We start from the raw sequence: 25,895 nt of genomic DNA, 5'->3' as shown, positions 1-25,895 counted from the left end.
CACTAACACAGAAACGGAGAGAAGATCGTGAGTATTTAAAGTCCTACTCCACAGATTCATGTCAAATCTGGTGACTACAGTACCCACAATGCACCTCAACTGCTGCATTTTAAACGTGTAGCGGCTGCTAATGTTTTCAAAGATGCAGCAGAAGTTGTCAACTTCTGGGAAATCAGTTGCAGTTTCTCTAATGAGCGGATTTCCTCTGCGAACTGGACATCGTTGGCTTTTGGACAAACCAGGATATTTGCAGTCCGTCCCAGTGTCAACACTCCTGTAATGTGTAAAGTGAGAACAGAACCATTGTTGGATGTGTTTTTTTACCGGTGTTGATGGCGATGGCGAGGCCCTTCACGGATGAGACGGTGAAGGCCGAGCAGCGAGCAGATGCTGATGTAGACGAGGATGTTGGATCGACCGAACCGAGGGGAGAAGTACAACACAAGCGCCGCACCAGCACCAATACGGCCGATACACGTACAGCCAGGAAACCTATCGACACACCACAGACACACAACAGAGTTATTACCTGACATGAAGACATGAGTCATCTTCAGTGGAAACCAGCAGCAGCTTTTTAAAGGAGGATGATCAGGTTTCTTTCCGTTTTGTTCGACTGTTGTGTTGCTGGTGTCAGGTTTCAGTTGTTAATGTGCTGCAGATGTCAATCAGGTTTCTCGTTTTATTGGTTTTGTAAAGTTCCTCACGGCCTTGGTCCTAAATATTTATTAGAACCTTTTATTTTTTTTGTATTTTATCCTTTGTTTTAATATATGTGTATTATTTTGCTATTCTAAATTTATTTTTACCTCTGGTGGTTTCATCATTATAATTCTGAGAGATTCACGATTCGTTTCCTCAGTTCCTGTTTTATTCACTCTTTTTTTGATAACATAAGAAAGTTGTTACTTTGTGTGCTTTATTCACAACCACTCACTGCAGCAGCTGGTTAGCGTAGCTTAGCATAAAGACTGTAAAAAGGTGGAAACAGCTAGCCTGCCTGTAGCAACCACTCACCAGGCTCCAGCAGCTTGTTGGTCATTTCCTGCAGTGAGGTCACTTCCTGTTCCTCTGGGGCGTGGATGACCAGCAGGATGCTTCCCAGCACACACAGCAGACAGCCGAGCTTCCCCACCACGTTCAACACCTCCCCCAACAGGTAGGAGGACAGAACTGCACTGAAACACACAAAAACACACAAACAGTCATCAGTTAAAGACAAACTGAGCACAAACGTGTTATTTGTCTGTTTTTTAACTTCAGATAAACTGAAGTTAAAAGATTAGAGAACTGCAGCTACCTGATGAGGACACTCAAAGCACCCAGCGGCGTCACCAGCGTTGCTGGAGCAAACATGTAGGCAACAAAGTTGCAGACCTCTCCAGCTCCCACTGCAGAGTTCAAACATGAAAACATCAGTCGTAATAATGTCGCACTAAATATAAATCATCAGTCAAATGAGAAGAGTCCAGCACAGAGATGGATCCAGGGTGTGTTTGTTTCTTTTGAGTAAGGCTAACAGTTTCCACCTGCTTCCAGTCTTTATGCTAAGCAAGGCTAAACACACCCAGGACCCGCAAATCTTTGTTCTGACTCAAAGAGATGAAACTAATATCCATTGCCTTGATTATAAAAGTAACTGATTCTTACTGGTTAACAGGCCTCCCCACCACAGCCAGTCCTTCAGGTAGCCATGACCTCCATCACCTACACAGAAACACACACACTGTCATATTTTGTATACAAAAGAAACATTGTGCTACCTTATTATTTTACAGGATAACGCCTGTATTTTACACTGAAACATTGTTATATATCACCACCAGACTCCATTGACAAAAACAGGGATTTTAAGTAGTAAGTAAGTAAAATCCCCGTTTTTGTCAATGGAGTCTGGTGGTGAGATACATATATATAAATATATATATATATATATGTGTGTGTGTGTGTGTGTGTGTTTCTGGTTAAACTAAAAGGATTTTACTCTTTAATAAAAAAAGCTCTGGGGTCTAGGTTCAAACATACCAGTTATCCTTTATGTGACAACAAAACTCAAATTTATCCTGAGATTTAAAGATAATTACGTCCTGATCATGGGCTTTGATAACTCTGTAACAGTAACAGTGAACTTTCAGTGACTTGTGCAGTGAAAAGAATCAAAGTATAAAGACCAGTTTGTCCAAGTTGAGCAACTTTCTATTTGATCAGTTGTTTCATAACAGAGGCTAAAATAAAAAGTTCAAACCTTTAACTCTCTGGTTCCCACAGATTTTTTATCTTTGAATTATAGAAAAACCACGACCACAGAGTTTTTACATGTTTTAGCAAACTGATAAAATCAATCAATCATAAACACGATAAATTCATGTTAGTATGTGACTCCAAACACAGAGAAAACACTCAGAACCAGGGCAGGTCTGCTCACCTGCTCTGGTGTGACCGGTGTTGGCCAATCGGAGCAGAGCTTTCTTCTTGAGAATGACGCTCCCACCAATCAGGAAGGCGGACAGCAGGGCCAGAGTCAGGCCCAGCCACAGGTTGTAGGTTGTGTTTACATCTGGAGACAAACAGTCAGTCAGCTGAGTGTGTGTTTGTCAGGGTGTGTACCCGTAGTCTGTGTGTTCAACAGCTTTATCAGACCTGAAAGAATCTACCGAATCAGATTTTTTGATAACGATTCACCTGCTAATCAGAGAGGATATTATCAACATGAGATTTTAATCCTGTTTATGGATCTACAGGATCACTGGCATGTATTTTACATAACTATGAAATCTGAAGTGTACCAGCAGAGTAGTTAAAGAGTTATTCAGCATTAAAAAAAGTAAAATCAGGTGCTTTAAAACTCTTAATACCCAGGTCACAATTATTGCTAAAATTAGCATTTTCTCCGAATCATAACTCAGTCGAATCTGAACTCACAGACATGAAATACATATTTTTAGATTCAGTGTGATGCACACTTTCTGACGATATCATTATGTCTGATGTTCATACTGAATGATGCCCGTTCATTGGCTTAGAAACCACAGACAAAAAGATGCTCCTTGAACCTGCAGAACTTCATTCAGAATCCTCATGTTTTTAACTTTTCTTCAGTGTCACAGTAAATCAGTGATAATTATCTGTACATCCATGAGTTCACTACAAACAGGAGCTGCTACTAGATAATTCTGCAACTTCTACAAGTGCCAATTATCTAAAATGTAAACAAATATCAGCTGAAATCAACAGGGCTCAAGTTTCAGTCCACTGCTTAACAGACTGACTCCATGGCAACATTATACTTCCTGTTTACATCCCACATAATGGGAGTATTATGGGAATTGTAGTTAGATTATTTTATTCTCTGTGCTTTTACACTGACCGTCAATGAAAATGTATCATTCATTCACGTATCATCATTCAACTGTGGTGTCGATTTGTTTTACATTTGTTTTACATAATTTAATTTAACATCAGTGATTTTTAGTCTTGATTTTAAAGAAATCTGAAAATAGAGACTGTAAATGGACAAAGGTGAGATTGAATATAAGAGACATTAACAATAATATTATTAATCATCATAAAAGTGCAGATTCATGCGAAAAATACAATGAAAGAACTTGGCATAAATGTTATAAAATCTAATTTAAAAGTGTCACAGGTTGTGTTTTTAAACATAATTACTATCATTGAAAATCCTTTTTAAAATAAACATATTGATCCATTTATCATTAATGATTAAACAGTTTTTTGTTCTTTTTATGAAACTGACACGAGTAAACAGTTTGTTTTCTGTGTGAACGTGGTGTCACACTGTGATCTGTCCTCCAGATACGATGAATAATGAGTTCCTCTGAAACTTCTCGTCTCTTTCTTCTTTACATATCAACTGTCATGATGTTATCACAGACACTGACTGTGAAGGCACCAAATATAACTTTATTTAAATTCATCTGAACTGGTCTGAGTCACTCTCTGACCTCTAACAACCAGGAACTACTTCAACTCCCATTGTTTCATTTAAAGTTCAATCTGCTGACGCAACACGACAAAACAATGAGGCTCTGTTCTTCTTCTTCTCTGCATCATGAGGAAGTGAGGAGACTCTTTCCTCTTGTTCACAAAGGATTTCATGTTCCACAGAGAAGCAGGAGCACAGTGTACGACCTGATTGTTTACACACAAACAAAGACTCTTCACAGGCGGTAAACACTGAACTTTAACTCTAAACACAGACCAGGTGTGTGTGTGTGTGTGTGTGTGTTCAGGTATACCTGTCGATAGAACGCTGGCATTCAGGTGTGTGTGGGCCAGTGTTTGATCTCCAGTGACCACACACACTGCAGACTGGAAGCCGCACCACAACCTGACCACAGACCCTGCAGAGACAGAGAGGATCCGGATCAGTCAGGTCTAATGTCCTGAGAATCTTTAAACCTTTTATTCTCACTTCCTGTTTGATATCAGACACTTTCCCCTGATCCATGAACGAGCTAACCGCTAATAGCAACGGATGACCGTCCACGTCAATGTGCACTGAGATAGGATAGGATTCCTACAGAGACAGAGCTTCTTATTAAAGAGGAAGATCCTTTAGTTTAACCAGAAACATCTCTATATATCTCTACCAGACTCCATTGACAAAAACAGGGATTTAACCAGGAGCTGCTGGAATACCACTGCCTCCATCTGTTAGTGTGTCTGTGTTACTGTGTGGTACTTTTACTTCAGTAAAGTATCTGATTACTTCTTCCACCACTGAAAGTCACACAGTAACACACAACAACAGATCAAGGCAGCAGCTCCTGTGTTCTGCTCTTTAAAAATACTGTTTTTGTCAATGGAGTCTGGTACTGATATATAGCGAAATATCTTGTCATGAAAATAATCTACAGTTCATTTTGTTTTTTATTGTCGTTCCATGTGAAACACAAACGTCATCCTGCCTTGTAAGTGTTTTCACAGCCTTTGTACACTGAGGCCTCAGTGTTGACAGAGTAAATATTGAACCTCTCTGCAGGATGTGCTGATCTCTTCTCTTGTTACTGTGATCTGTACAGTGGTCAAACCTGTATTACCTAACCCTACACCTAATGACCTGCTGGGTTCAACAAACGCTGACAATGTTCTAATTGCTGGAGATTTCCAAAACTTCAGCTTCACTGCTGCTTGGTTTCTCCTGACATCGATGTCCAGCTTCATCTTTTCTGTCGTGGTTGTAGTTCTATCTAATCTAATGACTCACAAGATGATTAACAAGACAGGGAAGAAGAGGCAGGAAAAACGTTTCTGCTACACAAACGACGATGAGAGAATTTAGGTGCTGATACTGACTCCATTGACAAAAACAGGGATTTAACCAGGAGCTGCTGGAATACCACTGCCTCCATCTGTTAGTGTGTCTGTGTTACTGTGTGACTTTCAGTGATGGAAGAAGTAATCAGATACTTTACTGAAGTAAAAGTACCACACAGTAACACAGACACACTAACAGATGGAGGCAGTGGTATTCCAGCAGCTCCTGGTTAAATCCCTGTTTTTGTCAATGGAGTCTGGTAGAGATATATAGAGATGTTTCTGGTTAAACTAAAGGATCTTCCTCTTTAATAATTCACTGTCAGTGAACGTGCACTTCATCATGGGCAGTTGATTCATCAGGTAAAAGCTGCACTGACTCTAAATATTTAGATCAATTACACCAAAAACACCCAGGTTCAAAAACACCTGAGTTTTTCTTTAAGACCAGTAGAATATAGAATTATTAAAATAAATGATTTTTACACATGATTGAATCAGATTTATTACTACACATTATTCTGTGGGACCTTCTGAATATTATGTACTTCTACTTCAAGTACTTTCTGATGCTGATACTTTAGTAGTGATCGAGTATGACAGTGTTTCCTCCTCGACAGAGAAACAGTGAACACACCTGTAAACACAGAGAATAAGTTTCAGTGATGAGGGTTTGAAGAACAGTCCTTACCGTTACTGCACGTCTCATTGTTCAGGTGAACATCCCGCATCGTGTCGCTTCGGTGAGGCGACACACCGGGAAGTTAAACAACAGCCGTCCTGAAGCGGTCTGAACAGGTCTACAACACTTTATCCTGGGACATGAGGACCGGGGGAGGAAACACACAGCGGGTTCGGTGACAATAATCCAGCTCCGCGCATTGAACCGACGCTCTCTTTCCCCGAAACCAACAGGTGAGAACAGACTGAGCACACCGGAGGTGAAGAGACACCTGACCCCGCCCCGCCCCGCACCACCCCTCCCCGCCGGTAGTCCCGGTAGTCCCACAGGTAAATCACCTTCAGCCCGGAGGTGCACGAAACAAGAGGAAGCGAAGGTGACAAACCTCTAAAGACAAAAGTTCAAAGTTTAGCAACAACGACAAACACATCACAGACATTTTAATATAATATTACATCCAGAACAGCTTAAAACTCAACAGAATGTCATTTTATTTCTGTTTAATTCTGTTACTGTAAATTTAACATAATTAGATAACACTTGTATAAACTGTATTGAACAGACTGAAGATGATTTTAAGTTAAAGTAAGTGTTTGCATATATCAGGTCCTGGTTGAGTTCATGAAATAAAATTTACATTAAAACACAAATCTCTTCTTTGTGTTGCCTGTTATTGAAACAGAGGGGCGGTGCTGCCCCCGCGTGGCCGATGTGAGGAAAACAATCACAGTCCTTTTTGCGTCTCATGAAAATAAGAGCAATTAATGGAAGAATATGAGAAGAAAATTTGTATGAATGAAAAATGAGTAAGTTTGATTTACTGTATAATCAATATATTTTTAAAAAGTAACTAATAAAAAACTAATTTATTAATTAGTCAATAAATGTACAAATGGTTTTGGACGGACTATATTTTTGCTCGTAAATGCAACACAAGTTGATAAAATACATGTTTTAACTGAGTTATATGAAGTTGTTGCATGTGTCAGGTCCCGTTTGAGTTCATGAAACAGAATTTATGAAAACAGCTTCTCACACTCTGCTGTGTTGCCTGTTGTTGAATCAGAGGGAGGTGCTGCCCCCGTGTGGCCGATGTGAGGAAAACACCTCAGTGAATGAATCTCAGTCATTTTTTGCATTTTATGAAAAAGAGAAATTAAATGAATTAATGTGATGAAACATTGTATTAGAATAACAATCTGAGTCTGTCAGTGACAACATTCTTCACTGTGGTGGATGTACATTGACGTGGACCACTTTAGATTACACTGCAGCAACTTTAAACGTGCCTTATAAATACTACGACTTGTTCTCATTTTGACTTTAGTACAATTAATAAACACGATGAACAAACGTCTCCTGATATTTTCTCAATTCACGAAACTTTATTTTCTAGGAAAAATAATTTCATCCGTTTCTCAGCACTTCATTTGACAGCGGTTGGTTTTTCAGAGAGAGGACGGCGCCGTCGCTCCTCTGATGGAGGGAGGGTGGGTGGAGGGTCGGGTGGTTCAGGCTAAGCTGGCTGTTCAGTTGCAGTAGTTCTGCAGGTCGAAGATGTTGCAGGGCTTGTGGCAGCACTGCTCCACGATGCCTCGCTTCACCATCATCTCCATCTGGTCCTTGAAGGCGAACTCGGCCACTTCGTTCTCGCCGCCCGTCGCCGCAGCTCCGCCCGCCTTCGGAGGGAGGAAACCTGACGGGACAGATGATTCATTCAAGGGGAAGATCGCAGTTTCTGCAGCTACATCCACACTGACCTGATTTAGTTTTAAAACGTATTGCTGTTGCTATGGTTACGCCATGCTCCTCCAGAGTTTTCAAGAAAAACCGCTGGTCCCATTTTAGTTTGAAAACTCTGGGTTGTGACTTAGTCTGGATGGAAACGATGATGCAGACGCCCACGTTCACTTCCTGATTGGTTCTTATCAGTCACAACATATCCCTCCCTGATTGGTCACAATCTGATCATGTGACCCGCTTCAACCTCAGCTACTACGACGGATTACAAATGATGGGCGGTGCTAACCTCAGTGTGTTTGCGCGCAGTTGTGTAGCAGTGTAGCAGCAACAATAGTGAGCTGCAGGAATTATTCCTAAAACCAGGAAGTAAGTTAGCATGTTAGCATTTCCTGTTCCCTCGTCCTAGACACATACGTTAGCTTCCCGATCAGTTCTCATTAGTTACAACATACCCTTCCCTGATTGGTCACACACTGATCACATGACCTGTTTCAGCCTCAGGCTACTAGCAGTGGATGATGAATTACAAGTGTTGCTAATCTTGTTGTCTTTGCTAGCAGCTGTTGTGTGGAATACTGCAACAGTTAAATAAAGTGGTGCAGGAACGAGTCCTAAAACCAGGAAGTGAGTTAGCATGTTCCTGTTGTCAGTGTGTTTCTGGTTAAATGTCTGAAATAAGGTCTGTGGTTTTAACACAAGCTCAAGACATTTTCAGGTTTTATTCTCCGACATAAAATGGGTCAGTAAATCCCCCACTCCTGATGTTTGAAGCTTTTACGTGTCTTAAAAAAGGCGGTTGCTAACGAGTGTCTAACCGCTGAAACATGAAAACCAATGCTAACTTCCAGGTTGGACGACAAAAATACATCATCCCTGCAACCAACTGCAGCGTAGATGATCTACTTCCTGTTTATGGCGACGCAAACGTGCCCAGTGTATGTTTTAAAGTTCATCTCACCCAGCAGAGGGTCGACGTCTCTCTTGGGGTTGTAGAAGAAGCCTCTGTCGCCGCAGACCAGGTAGAGGGCGTCGACCAGGTGAGAGCCACAGAGGTGCTGCGGGGGGGCGACGGCCTGGGAGCCCGGCCACGATACGACCAGTAAGACCAGCAGAGAGACCGACTGGAACCACAGCGCCGCCATGATGGAGGAGAGCTGAACACAAAGACACATAAACAACCTCAAACTGCCAATTAATCAATCAGCCTCTGATAAAAACTGATCAATCACCGTATCAATAAAATATTACACCTAGAAACATAACTACAGTGCTAATGCTAGCATAACAAGAAACATCAACATCCGTATTAAAGAAAGAGAGGGAGGAACTAAACGAGGAGATGGAGGTGAGGAGAGGGGAGGAGGAGAATTACTCCCCTGTGGAGTCGTCAGAGGAGATGATGTTGGAGGAAGAAAAGTGGAGGAGATGAGGAGGTCATCTGTAGAGCCAAAAGAGGAGAAGAAGGAGATGGAGGTGAAGATGAAGGAGGAGGAGGAGCTCACCTGTAGAGCTGGAGGAGCAGAATGAGGAGAGTCTGTGATGAAGAGGAGGAGCTGTAGCAGGGAGCAGCTGAGAGGAGGTTGGTGTGAGGCAGAACAGAGGGTCTCCTCTCCTTTTATACTCCACCACCTCCACCTGGACACGCCCACTGCCCTGTGTGTGTGCGTGCGCTTCTATTACATATGGGGACATAAGTCTAATAATCCACACTGTGGGGACTCACTCAGCTTTTGATGTTCCCACAGTGTAAATCATTAAATTTAAGGATGAAAATTTTAATTAAGTTCATGTTGAGAAATGAATGGAAGTCAGTGGTAATGTCCCCTGAAGTAATGGAAACACAGGTGTGTGAGGACACACAGATAACCTGCCAGTCAGCAGGTATTAGAGGACACAGGTTAGTTCTGATTGACTGGTTACAACACTTAGTAAAACAAACAGAGCTAATGAGCCGACATGATCTGATCACCTCCTCCTGACAAATACCCATCAGCAATCAGCCTCCTGCTCCTCCGCTGACCTCAGCAACAGAGACAGAGCTTTTTATTCAAGAGTAAGATCCATTTAGTTTAACCAGAAACATCTCTATATATCTTTACCAGACTCCATTGACAAAAACAGGGATTTAACCAGGAGCTGCTGGAATACCACTGCCTCCATCTGTTAGTGTGTCTGTGTTACTGTGTGGAAGAAGTAATCAGATACTTTACATGAGTAGAAATACCACACAATGACACAAACACACTAACAGATGGAGCTCTGTTGGTTTGTGTTCTGCTCGGTAAAATCCCTGTTTTTGTCAATGGAGTCTGGTAGTAATATATAGAGATGTTTCTGGTTAAACTAAAAGGATCTTACTCTTTAATAAAAAGCTCTGTCTCTGTAGGAATCCTGTCATAATGTTGCCACATACTTATAATAACAATCTGACCATTTAAAAAAAGAAAAAGACGTGAAAAAATTTTGTTTGTTTTTTAAATATCGCAAAAGATATTTATGCCTGACTGAGGTGGAATAGTTGTAGGTTTATCAATAAACCAAGTGCAATGGGAACAGAGTAAAACAGGATATGTGTGAAACGTGACTTTTTCCACGTTCATGTCAAATGTTAACGTTAGCTTCCGACTTGTAATCACCAGTCAGAGATACCAGGAATTTCTGACACAAACAAAACCTATAACCTAACCCATTTAAAAAGAACTACAGACATATCAATAAACTATCAACAGAGCATGGCTGCAATACACCGATGGATTTTGAGTTACTGGAATTGTTACTAATGTCAATGGGGTTTGGAATGGGGTTTCTACACCTCTGTATTGTGTCACCCAGAGATGGTGAGGCCTGACTACACAGTAACCCAGGGCCTTAACGACACCAACACATGCCATGCAAAGAGCTTAATGGGTGTCGTGGGTTCGCTGACAGAGCTCTTGTTGCAGCTTGTTTGTCTCTTAGAGAGGAAATCCAACTGACCGTGACAGAGCGTCACCATGACGAACTGTTCGTGACGGAGGAGGACGCCCAACAAAAAGTGTTTCTGGGAATTTCTCAGAATCAAGAGGGAAGTGTTTTTGTCAATGTTCCAATTAATATGAATGTTATTGAGCAAAAGAGTGTGTCTTTCAGCATTTAAAATGCGATCTGTATCCCAACACCTTATCTGGATAAGGAAATAGGTTTAAAGGTGTTGTGATTGGATCTACCTGAGCACCTCTGGAGGTAGTCTGCCTTGCATTTTGTTCAGATCTTAGGTAGGTGTAAATGCAACCTGTACCTTTGGCTAAAATCTAAAACAAAAATGGCTCTAAGGGTTTCACCGACTGGCAGAAATGTAAGATTCAGGTCCCTGGATCTCACAAAACCAGATGCTTATTGGTTTTTTGGGGTGACAGCCCTGTCCAAGCAATAGAGTGGTGCAGGAATGAGTCCTAAAACCATGAGTCAGTTAACATGTTAGCATGTTAGCACTTCCTGTTCCCTCATCCCAGAGTCAGTGTGTTTCTGGTTAAATGTCTGAAATAAGGTCTGTGGTTTTAACACAAGCTCAAGACATTTTCAGGTTTTATTCTCCGACATAAAATGGGTCAGTAAATCCCCCACTCCTGATGTTTGAAGCTTTTACGTGTCTTAAAAAAGGCGGTTGCTAACGAGTGTCTAAATGAGACTACAGAGGTTGTCGGGGACGTTAACATGAAAACCTATCTACTCACCAGTCCACCTTTACAGCCTCGTTGTGTTTCTACTCACGCTCTTTCAAACTCTCACTAACTTTCTAAGAAGAAAGGCTTTTGTAGAAGAGCTCAGAGCTAAATGAAATGACAGTGTTACATTAGCTTTTTGTGGAGGGAACCAGGCTGATGCTGAGATGTTGAGGTCAAAACAACCATGAAGCAACATGGACTCACAACCTTGCTGATTTGTTAACTGCCACTTTATTTTGATTCAGTCACTTCCAGTTACTGCCATCTGTGTCCACTCAGTCTCTCTGCTGCTTTCACTTCCCCTTCTTATCACTGGAAAGAGGCCACTAGTACTTAGGAAACCCTAATGTCAGATATAAGAAAGCTAGAAAACCTTCAAAGGTAGATAATGCATTTCGGTTAGTATGACAATAATCAGTAAAAATAATTTCAAATGTTATACATGCAGAAATACAACAATTAATCAACAATGTAATGGTTCTGTCCCTTTCTGATCTATTCTAACTGTTCTGTCCACAACCTCCTGTGATTCTATGAGGTGAGGCTGAATGAGGAAACAGTCGAAATCTGATATCATGAGGTCTCTACCTGTGTACTGTTACTGTCACTACTGACTTTTATTTTCACTTAAGATAAAGAGGGAGTGTTTCCCTCCAACATAGTGAAAATCAGATGACCACTGAAGGTGGTATGGCGATTTGAGTTGTCATACGTCTTTGACTGTTGCCACAGACGAACAAACACGACATCTCCAGCCTCTAGAAGCAGTGTAGCGCCTTGAGAAGAACTCCCAAAATTGGCCGACTGGTGCTCATATGCTGCAAAAATGTGGTTTGTGTTCTTGACCAACACAGCAGCTGTATTCGCTCCATGCGTACCTATGTAGAACTCGAAGTGGTACGCTCCTCTCACAGGTGCAGTGAACATACCTGTGGGACATTTGTTTTTGTCATTTCAAATGGAAAATCAACATCTGTCAATCAGAGCAACTTCATCATGACTGTGAGTATTTCAGAGTTCAGTACCTGTGTTTGGGTTGTAGGCATTTCCAATGTTTGTGACGACATGTTTGAAGATCAGAGTAGTGTGGGTGCCAAAGGGTCCGACAGTCGCGTCACCTTCAGCCAACAGAGAGACTGAGAACGCCACCTGTTTGACTGAGAGAGTAATGACATTATCTACTCTTAGAAACATGGTTCCAGATCTTAACTGTGCAGGATGTTTAGGAGTTCTCATATATGACACATATCAGAGAAATCAGCATGTGATCAGAGTCATTTCAACATAATACCTTTCAGCTCATGTTTCAGGTTGTTAATCTCAGTCTTCTGCCTCTCCACCTCAGTTTCCTGCTTCTCCAGCTCTTTCAGTTTTGCTGCTTGCTCTGAGAAAAAAACACAAATAACTTGTCTGTCTATCTTGATACTAATGAACTGCTATGACACGACACAGAAACCTTTGTAAAACAACAGTGGTTCCTAGTGAAGGTTTTCTGATGATGTTACTTCTGTCACTACCTGACATGACACTGTACCTTGGTTCTCTTTCTGTACGAACGTCATCTCCGTCTTCAGTTGAGCCAATGAGGCGGTCATTTCTCTCAGCACAGCATGGACGTCCTGTGGACAGGGCTGCTGGAGATGGATTTCCTTATCTGTCTCTGGTGTAGACTGATCTGTGGAGACAGAGCAGACCAGCAACAGCAGGAGAAACACAGTGATCTTCATTCTTATGCTAAAAGTTTTCTCAGTTGAACTGTGTCTTCTACATACCTGTGACCTTTATAGAGCTCAGCAAAAACAGGCGTGTAGATCAGGGAGGTGGATGTGGGCGTGGTTTGTTTGAATAGAAGTGGTGTCATGTTTCCTTGAACCAATTAGAATTTAAAAACAAGAATTGAATAAAAACATAACGACATCAGGAGGGTTGTTTGTTCACTCTCAAATCTGATCGAATCAAAGACGACCGAGGAACAGTTTCTAAGTGTCGAACTCCTAATAAAAGCAGAAATACAACTATTAATCAACAAACTAACCACTCTATCTTTTCATTTTCTGTATCATTAACTGGACTGTTTCAAGCTGCAGGTGTTCTGATCAGATCATGACTTACATGGTTGAAAATATCGCCAAATCCAACAACCAGCTCTGGTTGATATTCTGGATCTCTTGTGGTAGAGTCGGTTTGTTGGAGTTCTTTCTCCTTGTTGGTGGCCTCGTCGTCTGAGCTCTTGTTGTCTTATTTTTATGTTTGGACTGGTCTTGGGCATGGCCTTCTTTTAGGAGGCCTATAAGGCTGACCACATCTGGTTTCCTGAATCAAACATCAATGTCCATTTTTCAGTTTTTTGTGACACCGCCTCCATGGACTCCATGGTGGTATATTCCCCTGTGACGAGGGTTACCAGCATCTGAAGTTTTGTCCTCTACTCTCATGCCATGTAGGATAAAGGCAGTTCTTCCCTTTGCCCAGGAGTTAGTACTAGGATTGAGGATTTGATGCTGGATTATGGCCTCCCGTTAAATGTTACCCAGGCACTCCAGTACAGGAGTCCTGTCCAGCCCTGTCATTAAAGTGGAAAAGATCAACCTGCCTGACTGACCATCAGTACAAAACTTTAGTTATGTCAAATATAGGCTGAGGTGAAGGTACTGCCTGCTAAAAAAAACTTTTCAGTTTTTAACAACTGATGTAAACAGGGCTTTAGGTCATGGACCCAACATTCAGATCAAAACAGCCATGAAGCAACATCAACTCACAACCTTGCTGATTTGTTAACACACTTTATTTTCCTTCCCATTTCCTTCAGCCATCTGTGTCCATTCTGTCTCTCTGCTGCTTTCACTTCCACTTCTTATCATTCATCAGTTACACAGGATTAACACGTCATTATACATATAATCAACAACAATCCTCATAATTATTTATGTCTATTCTACATTTCTGTCTGCTTCCTTAATGTAGCACAGTTAGTACTTGCAAAAGCTAACAACAATAATCAGTAAAAATCATTTCAAATGTTATACATGCAGAAATACAACAATTAATCAACAATGTAATGGTTCTGTCCCTTTCTGATCTATTCTAACTGTTCTGTCCACAACCTCCTGTGATTCTATGAGGTGAGGCTGAATGAGGAAACAGTCGAAATCTGATATCATGAGGTCTCTACCTGTGTACTATTACTGTCACTACTGACTTTTATTTTCACTTAAGATAAAGAGGGAGTGTTTCCCTCCAACATAGTGAAAATCAGATGACCACTGAAGGTGGTATGGCGATTTGAGTTGTCATACGTCTTTGACTGTTGCCACAGACGAACAAACACGACATCTCCAGCCTCTAGAAGCAGTGTAGCGCCTTGAGAAGAACTCCCAAAATTGGCCGACTGGACCTCATGTGCTGCAAAAATGTGGTTTGTGTTCTTGACCAACACAGCAGCTGTATTCGCTCCATGCGTACCTATGTAGAACTCGAAGTGGTACGCTCCTCTCACAGGTGCAGTGAACATACCTGTGGGACATTTGTTTTTGTCATTTCAAATGGAAAATCAACATCTGTCAATCAGAGCAACTTCATCATGACTGTGAGTATTTCAGAGTTCAGTACCTGTGTTTGGGTTGTAGGCATTTCCAATGTTTGTGACGACATGTTTGAAGATCAGAGTAGTGTGGGTGCCAAAGGGTCCGACAGTCGCGTCACCTTCAGCCAACAGAGAGACTGAGAACGCCACCTGTTTGACTGAGAGAGTAATGACATTATCTACTCTTAGAAACATGGTTCCAGATCTTAACTGTGCAGGATGTTTAGGAGTTCTCATATATGACACATATCAGAGAAATCAGCATGTGATCAGAGTCATTTCAACATAATACCTTTCAGCTCATGTTTCAGGTTGTTAATCTCAGTCTTCTGCCTCTCCACCTCAGTTTCCTGCTTCTCCAGCTCTTTCAGTTTTGCTGCTTGCTCTGAGAAAAAAACACAAATAACTTGTCTGTCTATCTTGATACTAATGAACTGCTATGACACGACACAGAAACCTTTGTAAAACAACAGTGGTTCCTAGTGAAGGTTTTCTGATGATGTTACTTCTGTCACTACCTGACATGACACTGTACCTTGGTTCTCTTTCTGTACGAACGTCATCTCCGTCTTCAGTTGAGCCAATGAGGCGGTCATTTCTCTCAGCACAGCATGGACGTCCTGTGGACAGGGCTGCTGGAGATGGATTTCCTTATCTGTCTCTGGTGTAGACTGATCTGTGGAGACAGAGCAGACCAGCAACAGCAGGAGAAATACAGTGATCTTCATTCTTATGCTGAAAGTTTTCTCAGTTGAACTGTGTCTTCTACATACCTGTGACCTTTATAGAGCTCAGCAAAAACAGGCGTGTAGATCAGGGAGGTGGATGTGGGCGTGGTTTGTTTGAATAGAAGTGGTGTCATGTTTCCTTGAACCAATTAGAATTTAAAAACAAGAATTGAATAAAAACATAACGACATCAGGAGGGTTGTTTGTTCACTCTCAAATCTGATCGAATCAAAGACGACCGAGGAACAGTTTCTAAGTGTCGAACTCCTAATAAAAGCAGAAATACAACAATTAATCAACAAACTAACCACTCTATCTTTTCATTTTCTGTATCATTAACTGGACTGTTTCAAGCTGCAGGTGTTCTGATCAGATCATGACTTACATGGTTGAAAATATCGCCAAATCCAACAACCAGCTCTGGTTGATATTCTGGATCTCTTGTGGTAGAGTCGGTTTGTTGGAGTTCTTTCTCCTTGTTGGTGGCCTCGTCGTCTGAGCTCTTGTTGTCTTATTTTTATGTTTGGACTGGTCTTGGGCATGGCCTTCTTTTAGGAGGCCTATAAGGATGATCACATCTGGTTTCCTGAATCAAACATCAATGTCCATTTTTCAGTTTTTTGTGACACCGCCTCCATGGACTCCATGGTGGTATATTCCCCTGTGATGAGGGTTACCAGCATCTGAAGTTTTGTCCTCTACTCTCATGCCATGTAGGATAAAGGCAGTTCTTCCCTTTGCCCAGGAGTTAGTACTAGGATTGAGGATTTGATGCTGGATTATGGCCTCCCCTTAAATGTTACCCAGGCACTCCAGTACAGGAGTCCTGTCCAGCCCTGTCATTAAAGTGGAAAAGATCAACCTGCCTGACTGACCATCAGTACAAAACTTTAGTTATGTCAAATATAGGCTGAGGTGAAGGTACTGCCTGCTAAAAAAAACTTTTCAGTTTTTAACAACTGATGTAAACAGGGCTTTAGGTCATGGACCCAACATTCAGATCAAAACAGCCATGAAGCAACATCAACTCACAACCTTGCTGATTTGTTAACACACTTTATTTTCCTTCCCATTTCCTTCAGCCATCTGTGTCCATTCTGTCTCTCTGCTGCTTTCACTTCCACTTCTTATCATTCATCAGTTACACAGGATTAACACGTCATTATACATATAATCAACAACAATCCTCATAATTATTTATGTCTATTCTACATTTCTGTCTGCTTCCTTAATGTAGCACAGTTAGTACTTGCAAAAGCTAACAACAATAATCAGTAAAAATCATTTCAAATGTTATACATGCAGAAATACAACAATTAATCAACAATCTAATGATTCTGTCCCTTTCTGATCTATTCAAATTCACGTTTAATAGCAATGGTCATAACATTAGGAAACTTCAGTAAGAATCAAGATGACAAAACAATATGAAGCATGTTTCCTGAGCTGCTAAAGAGGAGCTTTGGATCAACATCTGTCATTATATTCAACATTGCATGAATCACTTTTTGAAGCTGCTAACTTGCTGTGCAGTCTACTCATTCAGTCTACTCATTCACTCTACTCATTCAGTCTATTCATTTGGCTGATGATGGACTCTGATCTGTCCATACTCCACTGTTTCTGCAGAGTGTTTCATTTCCCGCTTCATACCCATGTGTATTTTCACATCTGCGTATACAACTCCACCAGCATCTGAATCACCTGGGAGAGGGAGGAACTGGTTTGATTTTGTCACTTAAAAGAAACAGACTTCTGCTGCAGTAGATGTGATCTCAACCGGCAAACATTTGACACTTCGAAGCATTTGAGTCACCATTTAAATTATTCTGTTATTTACGATAATGCTAATTTCAAAATGTTAGTTATGACAAGTTAGTTAGTTGTGGCATTACATTGTCATCATAAATAAAGGATTATCTAAAAGTGAGGGTTTTTGTTATTTGGGTGACCTGACCTTTTAGCAGTTTTCTGTCTTACCTCCGTTAACATCCTGAGAGTTGGATTTCTTGAATAAAAGGATGAAGCAAACCAACAGAGCAAAGAGGAAGAGGAGTGAGGCTGTAGCAATAATCGCAGCAACATAAGGAAACTGGAACTCAGCAGCTTCAAAAAGATTGACACACATACGTCAGCTTAGTTAGGTCAAGTACCAATTCTTCTTTTTAAATTCATTAAATAAAAATGGACAGAGCATTAACATTTGAAGAAGTTTTAGCAGAATGTTAATCTGTCAAGTGTTATGAGAAAAAAAAACAAAAGTCTATTATAGTCCTTTGGTGCACATTTAGCAGCCACTGTTTCCTAACTGAGTTACCATATGTACTGACCATTTTGGAGTTACAAGCCGTTACAAGCTTTTGTTTACATGACCGACTGTTTTAAAATGGCGGTCGCCGGTGTTGTTTTGGCTCATGTCTGACTAGTCAATTACCGTCTACGTCACTTGTAGTTCCTCTTGTGCTAGGAGAGTGCATACTCCTGAGTAGAAGCTAAAAAAAAGTCCCTCAAAATGGTGTCTTAAGAATTACAATCTTTCCCAGTTCTTGAAGTGTAGACGCAGTAAAATAGGGGAGAATCCTCCAACTATTCTGACTCTGAAAAGTTCCTTTCATAGTCTTCAATCTTACCGTGACAGTCTCTCAGATGCACAGATGCCTCACCGCTGCTGACCTCATTTCTAACTTCACAAGCCAGATTTCCAGACTGGTTGGCCTCTACGGTGATGGTAGCAGTGACAGGACGGCTAACGTGCTCTGCAGGTGGTGATTCGTTGTCTGCTGGGGTGGAGAGCAATGGTTTGTTGTTGAGCTTCCAGGTGAAGGTGAGATTCGGTCCTTTGGAGGTGCAGCTGACCTCCCTCTTTCCTGATAACTCACACACCTGAGAAATCACCGGCACTAAAACAGGAACTGGGAGACACAATGTGAACATGTTCCTTAGTGTTTAATAACTTTCTTTGGTTTTTAGTCATGTCAGCAGCAGGGCTCTATGTGTAATAATGACCATATAGAAAGATGGACGACGAGTCTCCACTTCCTCTCTGTGAAGCCAAAATATCCTGAATATGAACGCTACCATCTACGTGCTGATGATGTCATTAGGAGACAGAGTTTGTGAAGTAGTGATTGGCTGGTGGAGTCGGGTGGATGGTTATTGAAGTCCTGACCATACATCTACACATTTATTTGACGCATACTTTTTTAGAGTGGCTCATGTCCCATCCATTAACATGGCGGGAACAGAGTTTATGACCTATACTGCAGCCAGCCACCAGGGGGCGATCAAAATGTTTAGACTTTACTTCTGGGGAGCTGTCATGTCGTCTGTCTTTTTATAGTCATTGATGGATAGTAAAGGCGGTCAGTCAGTCGGTTCTTTCGTCCAGACTTTTGAATGAATAACCATAAAATTTTGTAGAGTGAGGTTAGCCGTTTACAGCCGACTCTGGTGACTTTCACTTCTCCCACCAACATGAGGTTGATACTTTTAGTTTTGGAGAACTATTGGATGGTTTGCAGTGAAATTAAATATAGTCCAGACATTAATATTCTCCTCAGGATGAATTGTAATAACTCTGATGATCCTCTGACTTTTCATCTAACGCCACCTTCAGGTCAAACATTTAAATTTGTCTGCGACTTTATTTTATTACCAAATGCCTTCAGAACTAATGACATCCCCATCAGCCGTGTTAAAATGCTAACAGGCTGAGCTGAGGTGAAAATCATTATACCTTCATTAATTGGACTGGTTGGAACTAGAGATGGTGTGACCATCAGTTCTTAAGGTCTTGCACCCAACGCTTAGGTCAAACAACCATGAACTTACAATCTTGCTGATTTGTTAACTGTCTCATCCACTGAGTAATTCAGTTACTTCCTATTTCTTCCAGTCACCTGTGTCCACTCTCTCTCTCTGGTGCTTTCATTTCCCCTTCTTATCACTGAGGAAACCTTAGATATAATGAAGCTAGGAAACCTTTACTTCAAAGGTAGATAATGCAGTTCAGTTAGTACTTGCAAAGGAAAACAACATTAATCAGTAAGAATTGTTTTAAATGCAGAAATACAACAATTACTCAATAATCAAATGACTCTGTCCCCTTCTTATCTATTATAACGGTTTTTGAGGTAGCAGACGCTCTTACTGACTCCACCATGTCAATAAAATAGGATAAAAACCTTTCACAATCAGCATCACATTGAGGTGTGGTGGTAGTTCAGGCTATATCTTGGGTTGGGTGGGAGGGCAGAAATAAATTCTGAAAAATAAAAAGCTCTGGTATCTTTGACTATGTTGATAAATTGGAGAAATAACTGCATCATGACCTTGCAGTGGACTTTCATATTAAATACAATTATTCATTTTCAAACACAATTGTATCATGAGGACTCATTAAAGTAGCTGAAGGCTGAGGTAGGGCAGATCACTAAGAAAACTGGTTTTCAAGGTTTTAAAAATTATGGAGATATGATTGTTGTGGCTGAATTAAGCCACTGCCTCTAAAAATGTGAGCACACTTCCACCATCTACACGCCTCTTTTTGCTGTGCTATATGAAGGTCACACAGGTTTGTAGAAGACACAGTTCAACTGAGAAAACCTACAACGTGACAATGAAGATCACTGTGTTTCTCCTGTTGCTGCTGGTCTGCTCTGACTCCACAGCTCAGACTACACCGGAGGCAGATAAGGAAATTCAGCAGCCTCTTCCACAGGACATCCGTGATTTGCTGAAAGAGCTGGCTGCCTCAGTGGCTCAACAGAAAGTGGAGATAACGTTCTTGAAAATAGAGAATCAAGGTACAGTATCATGTCAGGTAGTGATAGAAGTAACAGCATCAGGAAGCCTTCACTAGGAACCACTGTTTTTTTACAAAGGTTTCTGTGTCATGTCATAGCAGTTCGTTAATATCCACAAAGACTGACATGAAACTGAGCAACACAACATTTTGAGCATTATGATGTTTGCTGAATCAAAAGTATATTTGAGCCATTTCTATAGAAAATCGATGGTGTTCTAAGAATCAAACAAAAATTGTTTTTTGTGCTCTTTTTTTCTCAGCACAAGAAGCAAAGCTGGAGAAGCAGGAGACTGAGATTACCAAACTGAAGCAACAGGTGGAAGGTATAATGTGGAAATTGTCATAATTTAAAACTGTATTCTTATTGTAGTGCCCAGGAGGACAGTGTAGCAAGAATGTTGTTTTCTGTTCACCAGTTTTTTAAGTCTGAAAATTATAAACTTTTAAGATTTTCGATCTGACAATACATTCATAAATTAAATAAAACTAGCAGTTAATAGTAGGAAACTACATCTAATAACGCTCACATCAGTGTATCAATTTAAATAACATTGCTCTCTCTCTCAGTCAAACAGGTGGCTTTCACAGTCTCTCTCTCGGCTGAAGGTGAGATCACTGTCGGACCCTTTGACACACTCAGCACTCTGATCTTCAAACACGTCGTCACAAACATTGGAAATGCCTACAACCAAAACACAGGTACTGAACTCTGAAATATTAACAATAAATGTCACCTGATGTTACTCTGACAGAGTAGAACTGTTGATTTTCCATTTGAAATGACTAAAAATAAATGTTCCACAGGTATGTTCACTGCACCTGTGAGAGGAGCGTACCACTTCGAGTGGTACATAGGTGCACATGGATTTGTCACAGCTGCTGTGTTGGTCAAGAACACAGAGCAAATTTTTCTTGCTTATGAGCAACAGTCGTCCGGTTATGGGACTTCTTCTAGTGGTGCTACACTTCTTCTAGAGGCTGGAGACACTGTGTTTTTGCAGCTGTGGCCTCAAACAAAGATGTATGACAACCGACATCACCACACCACCTTCAGTGGACGTCTGCTTTTCACAATGTGAGAAGGAAACAGTTCATGATGTCTGATAATGATGAAGGTTTGTCTTCCAGTGATTAATTCTCTGATTACCTTGGAAATCTGTACCAATGTAAATGTCTTTACCTGCTTCATGTACAAACTGAATGACAAAGAGATTCAATAATCAAAACAAGAATGTTTGAAAATTAAAATATTCAGATTTTTTTTTTATCTGTGTCTGGATCCAGATCTGCATCAAAATACACAGGATGACTGACAATAATGGTTGTACGGGTATAAAGTGATTACTTTTTCATGTCATTTCAATTAAAGAATAAACATTTCATCATATCTTCATTATATTTGTTCTGAATTAAAATAGGAACATATTGATCAATCAAATGCATTGTCATAATAATGTTGGAAATGTGTGTATGTTTTATTCCTGAGTAAGGAGAAGGTCACGATGTACAACATTTAAATCATTAGCAAAATACATACCATTGATTTTGCAGTAAACTTATAGACTGGGGATACAACCAGTCGTCCATCTTCTCCCTGAAGATCTCAAACTACAAACTGGTTCATACAGTACTAAATGGGTCTTTAAAGTAATCAATAAGATCTTAAAATGAATTCTAAATCAAGTCTGTATAATCACTTGCTGATGAATATATTTCTGACTAAGACAAGTGGCTTGGAAATCAAAAGTCTGTTGTAATAATGGAGATAAAAACATGACTGGACCAGCTTTGTGGTGCACAGCTAACAGCTTTAACACAGGCTTGACCTGTTCCAGCAGAGAAACAGTAGGTGGCAGTGTTTGTAATGTAATGAGCTGAGAGTCAACGACAAGGATCTGTTTTACTGGTGTTCAGCTGGAGAAACATGTCTGACCTCACATATGGCCACATCCTTTTAGCTAAAATGGTAGTGGGCAGTACGTGGGACTATGTGATAATAAGAGCAAAATAAACCTTTAAATTAAAACCAAACAGGTAGAAAAATATTGAAGTTTTAACCATAAACTAAACTTGAACATTTGATGAATGTGACCATAAGGCACTGTCATTACACTGGATGAGGAAATAGTTCATGTTTGAAGTTATATTGGCTGTGTGTGAACAAATACAGCATGTATTCATTTTGTTTGCCAACATGTTATTTACAGACAGGAGGCAGTGCTTAATGTTATGCTTTTGCTATGGCTTTTATCTAATGTCAATATTCTGGTCAGTATTTCATTTTCTATTTCAAATATAAAACAAAGATAATAAAGAAATGTTCACAGATGCTGCAATGACATGTTTATTGTTCAATTCAAATGACAGGGAAATGAATCAAAAAAGAAAAAGATACCCATACACCATGATTGTCTGTCATGATCAGATGAAGAATTTCTAATTTTCAACATTTTAATTTTCATATCTTTCATATCAAAGAGGGAGTGTTTCCTTCTCACATAGTGAACAGCAGATGACCACTGAAGGTGGTGTGGTGACTTTGATTGTCAAATATCTTGTTGTCAACCCACAGTTGAACAAACACAACATCTCCAGCCTCTAGAGCCAGTGTAGCGCCTTGAGCAGAACTCCCAAAACCAGGCGACTGATACTCAGCCACTGCAAAAATGCGCTCTTTGTTCTTGACCAACACAGCAGCTGTTTGACCTCCAATCACAGCTACGTAGAACTCGAAGTGGTAAGCTCCTCTCACAGGTGCAGTGAAAATACCTGTGGAACATTTGTTTTTGTCATTTCAAATGGAAAATCAACATCTGTCAATCAGAGCAACTTCATCATGACTGTGAGTATTTCAGAGTTCAGTACCTGTGTTTGGGTTGTAGGCATTTCCAATGTTTGCGACGACACGTTTGAAGATCAGAGTAGTGAACGTGTTACAGGGTCCAAGAGTCACCGAACCTTCAGCCAACAGAGAGGCTGAGAACGCCACCTGTCTGACTGAGAGAGTAATGACAGGCAACAGTTACACTAATTATTTACTCACTTCTATTCTCATATATTAACAACTAGAAACGCGGTTCCAGATGGTAACACTGCAGATTGTTAGGAATTTTCTGCATTTTTTAACACTCTGATGATACATTTCATTTGAAATATTAAATATAAACACTGTTTCAGTTGACATCTATGGAAATGCACATAAAAGCATTAGTTTTTCACATACTACACATATACCTCTTGCATACATTCCCCCTGGGCAGATGCTCAACATATTAAAATGTGTTAGCAATAGCACCACCATGTGGACAGCTACGAAGCGCTTATTGTGTAAATATTTTCCATCCTACTGACTCTTCTCAACGTATTAGCATGTTAGAGAGATTATTGCTTGTGGGGTGAAGACTAGAAACGTGGCTCAGGGATCCATAAACATGGACATCATCATCTGACCAACTATAAAGTATCTCTTCAGCTGCAACCAATCCTGGGTGGTATATTCACACATTAATAGTTGGGATGACACAGAAACCTTTGTAAAACAACAGTGGTTCCTAGTGAAGGTTTCCTGATGCTGTTACTTCTGTCACTACCTGACATGATACTGTACCTTCATTCTGAGCCAATAAGGTGGTTAACTCTCTCAGGAAAGCATGGACGTCCTGCGGACAGGGCTGTTGGGGGCACTTCGCTTTACAAGAATTTCCTCATCTGCCTCCGGTGTAGTCTGAGCTGTGGAGTCAGAGCAGACCAGCAGCAACAGGAGAAACACAGTGATCTTCATTGTCACGTTGGATGTTTTCTCAGTTGAACTGTGTCTTCTACAAACCTGTGACCTTTATATAGCTCAGCAAAAACAGGCGTGTAGATCAGGGAGGTGGATGTCAGAGACGTATGCACACATTTTTAGAGGCAGTGGCTTAATTCAACAACAGTTTCTAGCACTGGGCCCAAATCTGAACGTTTAGAACAACAAACGGGCCTTGTAGCGCGACATAATCAAAAAACAGAGATGTAGTGTCTGGGACATCACAGGACACCCCGATGAAAAAACTAACATGTCAGAATATTTTGTATTTTAAAGCCTAGTGTGACGTCTCCTATGATACATTCCTTCAAATGACTGCATATAAAGATGAACGACATGACAGCTTCTCGATCGCCCTGGGTTATTGTACTGTGATGGCATAATCATATAAGACAAGACACTGATCTCTGTTTACATTTAATGGCAACAAGATTCTGTGAGATTATATTTAAACACGAGCTAAGTTTTCGAGGCCTTGAAGCCTCGATTACATGGATTTAGTTCTGTTGCAGTCAAGAACAAAATGACCCAGGTGAGATGAACAAGAACTTCCTTTGAAGTGGTGTTCACCTGAAACTTGATGAATTTTTCTTTGAATATTTCCTTGTTCCTCAAAACAGGAAAAACAAGTTGAAAACACAGTTCACATTACCAACATTTAACATCTCACAACAAGGAAAAACAAACCAGCCTGTCAAGATGTCAGAAGTATGAGAAAACAGATGGTCATCAGTTCCCGTCACTCCTTCAGAAAAAAAAACACATTTTATTTTTTTATCTATCCTTCCAACCATCCATCCGTCACTCCAACGGGAAATCTTCCTTTGTCCATTGGCCTTTTTCTTCTGATTGCACAGAAGGGACGATTGATGGAACTCAATATAATATATTGACAATATTGATTATACTCAATATAATCTGGATTCATGTTGGGCAATGCGAGATATGACTGATAGCAAGACTCAGTATCAGATGATATGTGAAACGTGAAAACAATTTTTGTGGGGGTGGGCAGAGGTAGAGACAATGAGAAGTTCAGTTCCTCAAAACGGCAAAAAACAAGTTTCACATTACCAACATTTAACATCTCACAACAAGGAAAACAAATGAGTCCATTCTGGTGTTTTTAACTGCCCCCCTCAGCATTAACTACTTGCTTCTTTAATGACCAACATGCAGCAAATGCTGCTCGTGCCCCTGGTATGAAACAACACATATCTTGGATAAATGACAATGTACACAGCTGTAAAAATGAATGTAGAATACAGAGTGGAGATTAATCAGGTCTCCTGATTGACATCAAGCTGTGAAGGAGTCTAATGTAAAAACGTGGTCAAAGATTTGATTTTTTTATAACTTTTCAGTGTTTTCAGCTTCATTTCAACAGCTTTACATTTTGTTCCTGAGAAGAATCAGACAGACCAGGTTTGAACCCATCACTAAGGTTGAGGTTTTCCTGTTTCATCTCAGATTTGCTGTTCTTTGAATATTTCCTCATTTTCCAAAGAACAAAACAAAGTGACAGTACATTTCTCTTGGTATGTGTGTCATCATCAGGACGGG

The 25,895-nt window shown here is 40.5% G+C and overlaps 7 protein-coding genes across 9 annotated transcripts; 1 reads left to right on the top strand and 6 right to left on the bottom strand.

Moving 5' to 3' along the window:
* Window positions 1–324: 324 nt before the first annotated feature.
* Window positions 325–6,242, bottom strand: LOC108890249 (magnesium transporter NIPA4-like; the record flags this gene model as incomplete). Its single annotated transcript, XM_051067519.1, is given in 9 exon segments — window positions 325–371; window positions 373–451; window positions 454–492; window positions 1,018–1,178; window positions 1,301–1,391; window positions 1,651–1,707; window positions 2,426–2,557; window positions 4,260–4,364; window positions 5,972–6,242. Coding segments are annotated over 9 exon segments (751 nt in total), but the record flags the coding sequence as incomplete, so codon positions are not given.
* A 1,077-nt stretch (window positions 6,243–7,319) lies between these two features.
* Window positions 7,320–9,376, bottom strand: LOC108890250 (insulin). Its single transcript, XM_018687098.2, has 3 exons — window positions 9,208–9,376; window positions 8,664–8,859; window positions 7,320–7,658 (listed from the first exon to the last, which is right to left on the bottom strand). The coding sequence occupies exons 2-3, from the start codon at window positions 8,845–8,847 to the stop codon at window positions 7,492–7,494; spliced, it is 351 nt and encodes a 116-aa protein (XP_018542614.1). The 5' UTR covers window positions 8,848–8,859; window positions 9,208–9,376; the 3' UTR covers window positions 7,320–7,491.
* Window positions 9,377–11,621: 2,245 nt separating this feature from the next.
* Window positions 11,622–13,174, bottom strand: LOC108890251 (complement C1q-like protein 2). The gene is made up of 4 exons (XM_018687099.2): window positions 12,944–13,174; window positions 12,701–12,793; window positions 12,435–12,566; window positions 11,622–12,338 (listed from the first exon to the last, which is right to left on the bottom strand). Exons 1-4 carry the CDS (start codon window positions 13,134–13,136, stop codon window positions 12,037–12,039), a joined length of 720 nt encoding a protein of 239 aa, XP_018542615.1. The 5' UTR covers window positions 13,137–13,174; the 3' UTR covers window positions 11,622–12,036.
* Window positions 13,175–14,176: 1,002 nt separating this feature from the next.
* On the bottom strand, window positions 14,177–15,768 carry LOC108890252 (complement C1q-like protein 2). Its single transcript, XM_018687101.2, has 4 exons — window positions 15,528–15,768; window positions 15,285–15,377; window positions 15,019–15,150; window positions 14,177–14,922 (listed from the first exon to the last, which is right to left on the bottom strand). The coding sequence occupies exons 1-4, from the start codon at window positions 15,718–15,720 to the stop codon at window positions 14,621–14,623; spliced, it is 720 nt and encodes a 239-aa protein (XP_018542617.1). The 5' UTR covers window positions 15,721–15,768; the 3' UTR covers window positions 14,177–14,620.
* On the bottom strand, window positions 15,766–18,680 carry LOC108890253 (uncharacterized). Of its 3 annotated transcripts, XM_051067522.1 has the most exons (5): window positions 18,351–18,680; window positions 17,701–17,826; window positions 17,374–17,424; window positions 16,106–16,306; window positions 15,766–15,859 (listed from the first exon to the last, which is right to left on the bottom strand). In XM_051067522.1, exons 1-4 carry the CDS (start codon window positions 18,652–18,654, stop codon window positions 16,293–16,295), a joined length of 495 nt encoding a protein of 164 aa, XP_050923479.1. In that variant the 5' UTR covers window positions 18,655–18,680; the 3' UTR covers window positions 15,766–15,859; window positions 16,106–16,292. The 3 variants fall into 3 exon arrangements, with proteins under 3 accessions (XP_050923479.1, XP_050923477.1, XP_050923478.1); XM_051067520.1 differs by lacking the exon at window positions 17,374–17,424 and having other exon boundaries at window positions 16,106–16,280; XM_051067521.1 differs by lacking the exons at window positions 15,766–15,859; window positions 16,106–16,306 and having other exon boundaries at window positions 16,358–17,424.
* Window positions 18,681–20,284: 1,604 nt separating this feature from the next.
* LOC108890247 (complement C1q-like protein 2) lies at window positions 20,285–21,920 on the top strand. The gene is made up of 4 exons (XM_018687095.2): window positions 20,285–20,525; window positions 20,788–20,850; window positions 21,095–21,226; window positions 21,332–21,920. The coding sequence occupies exons 1-4, from the start codon at window positions 20,339–20,341 to the stop codon at window positions 21,604–21,606; spliced, it is 657 nt and encodes a 218-aa protein (XP_018542611.1). The 5' UTR covers window positions 20,285–20,338; the 3' UTR covers window positions 21,607–21,920.
* Window positions 21,921–22,858: 938 nt separating this feature from the next.
* LOC108890248 (complement C1q-like protein 2) lies at window positions 22,859–24,198 on the bottom strand (the record flags this gene model as incomplete). Its single annotated transcript, XM_051067523.1, has 3 exons — window positions 22,859–23,296; window positions 23,393–23,524; window positions 24,135–24,198. Coding segments are annotated over 3 exons (471 nt in total), but the record flags the coding sequence as incomplete, so codon positions are not given.
* Between the last annotated feature and the right edge of the window lie 1,697 nt (window positions 24,199–25,895).

This window comes from Lates calcarifer, unplaced genomic scaffold (assembly GCF_001640805.2).
Source record: "Lates calcarifer isolate ASB-BC8 unplaced genomic scaffold, TLL_Latcal_v3 _unitig_1710_quiver_1240, whole genome shotgun sequence".
NCBI classification, from domain to species: domain Eukaryota; kingdom Metazoa; phylum Chordata; class Actinopteri; family Centropomidae; genus Lates; species Lates calcarifer.
This window is presented reverse-complemented; position numbering and strand designations above follow the sequence as displayed.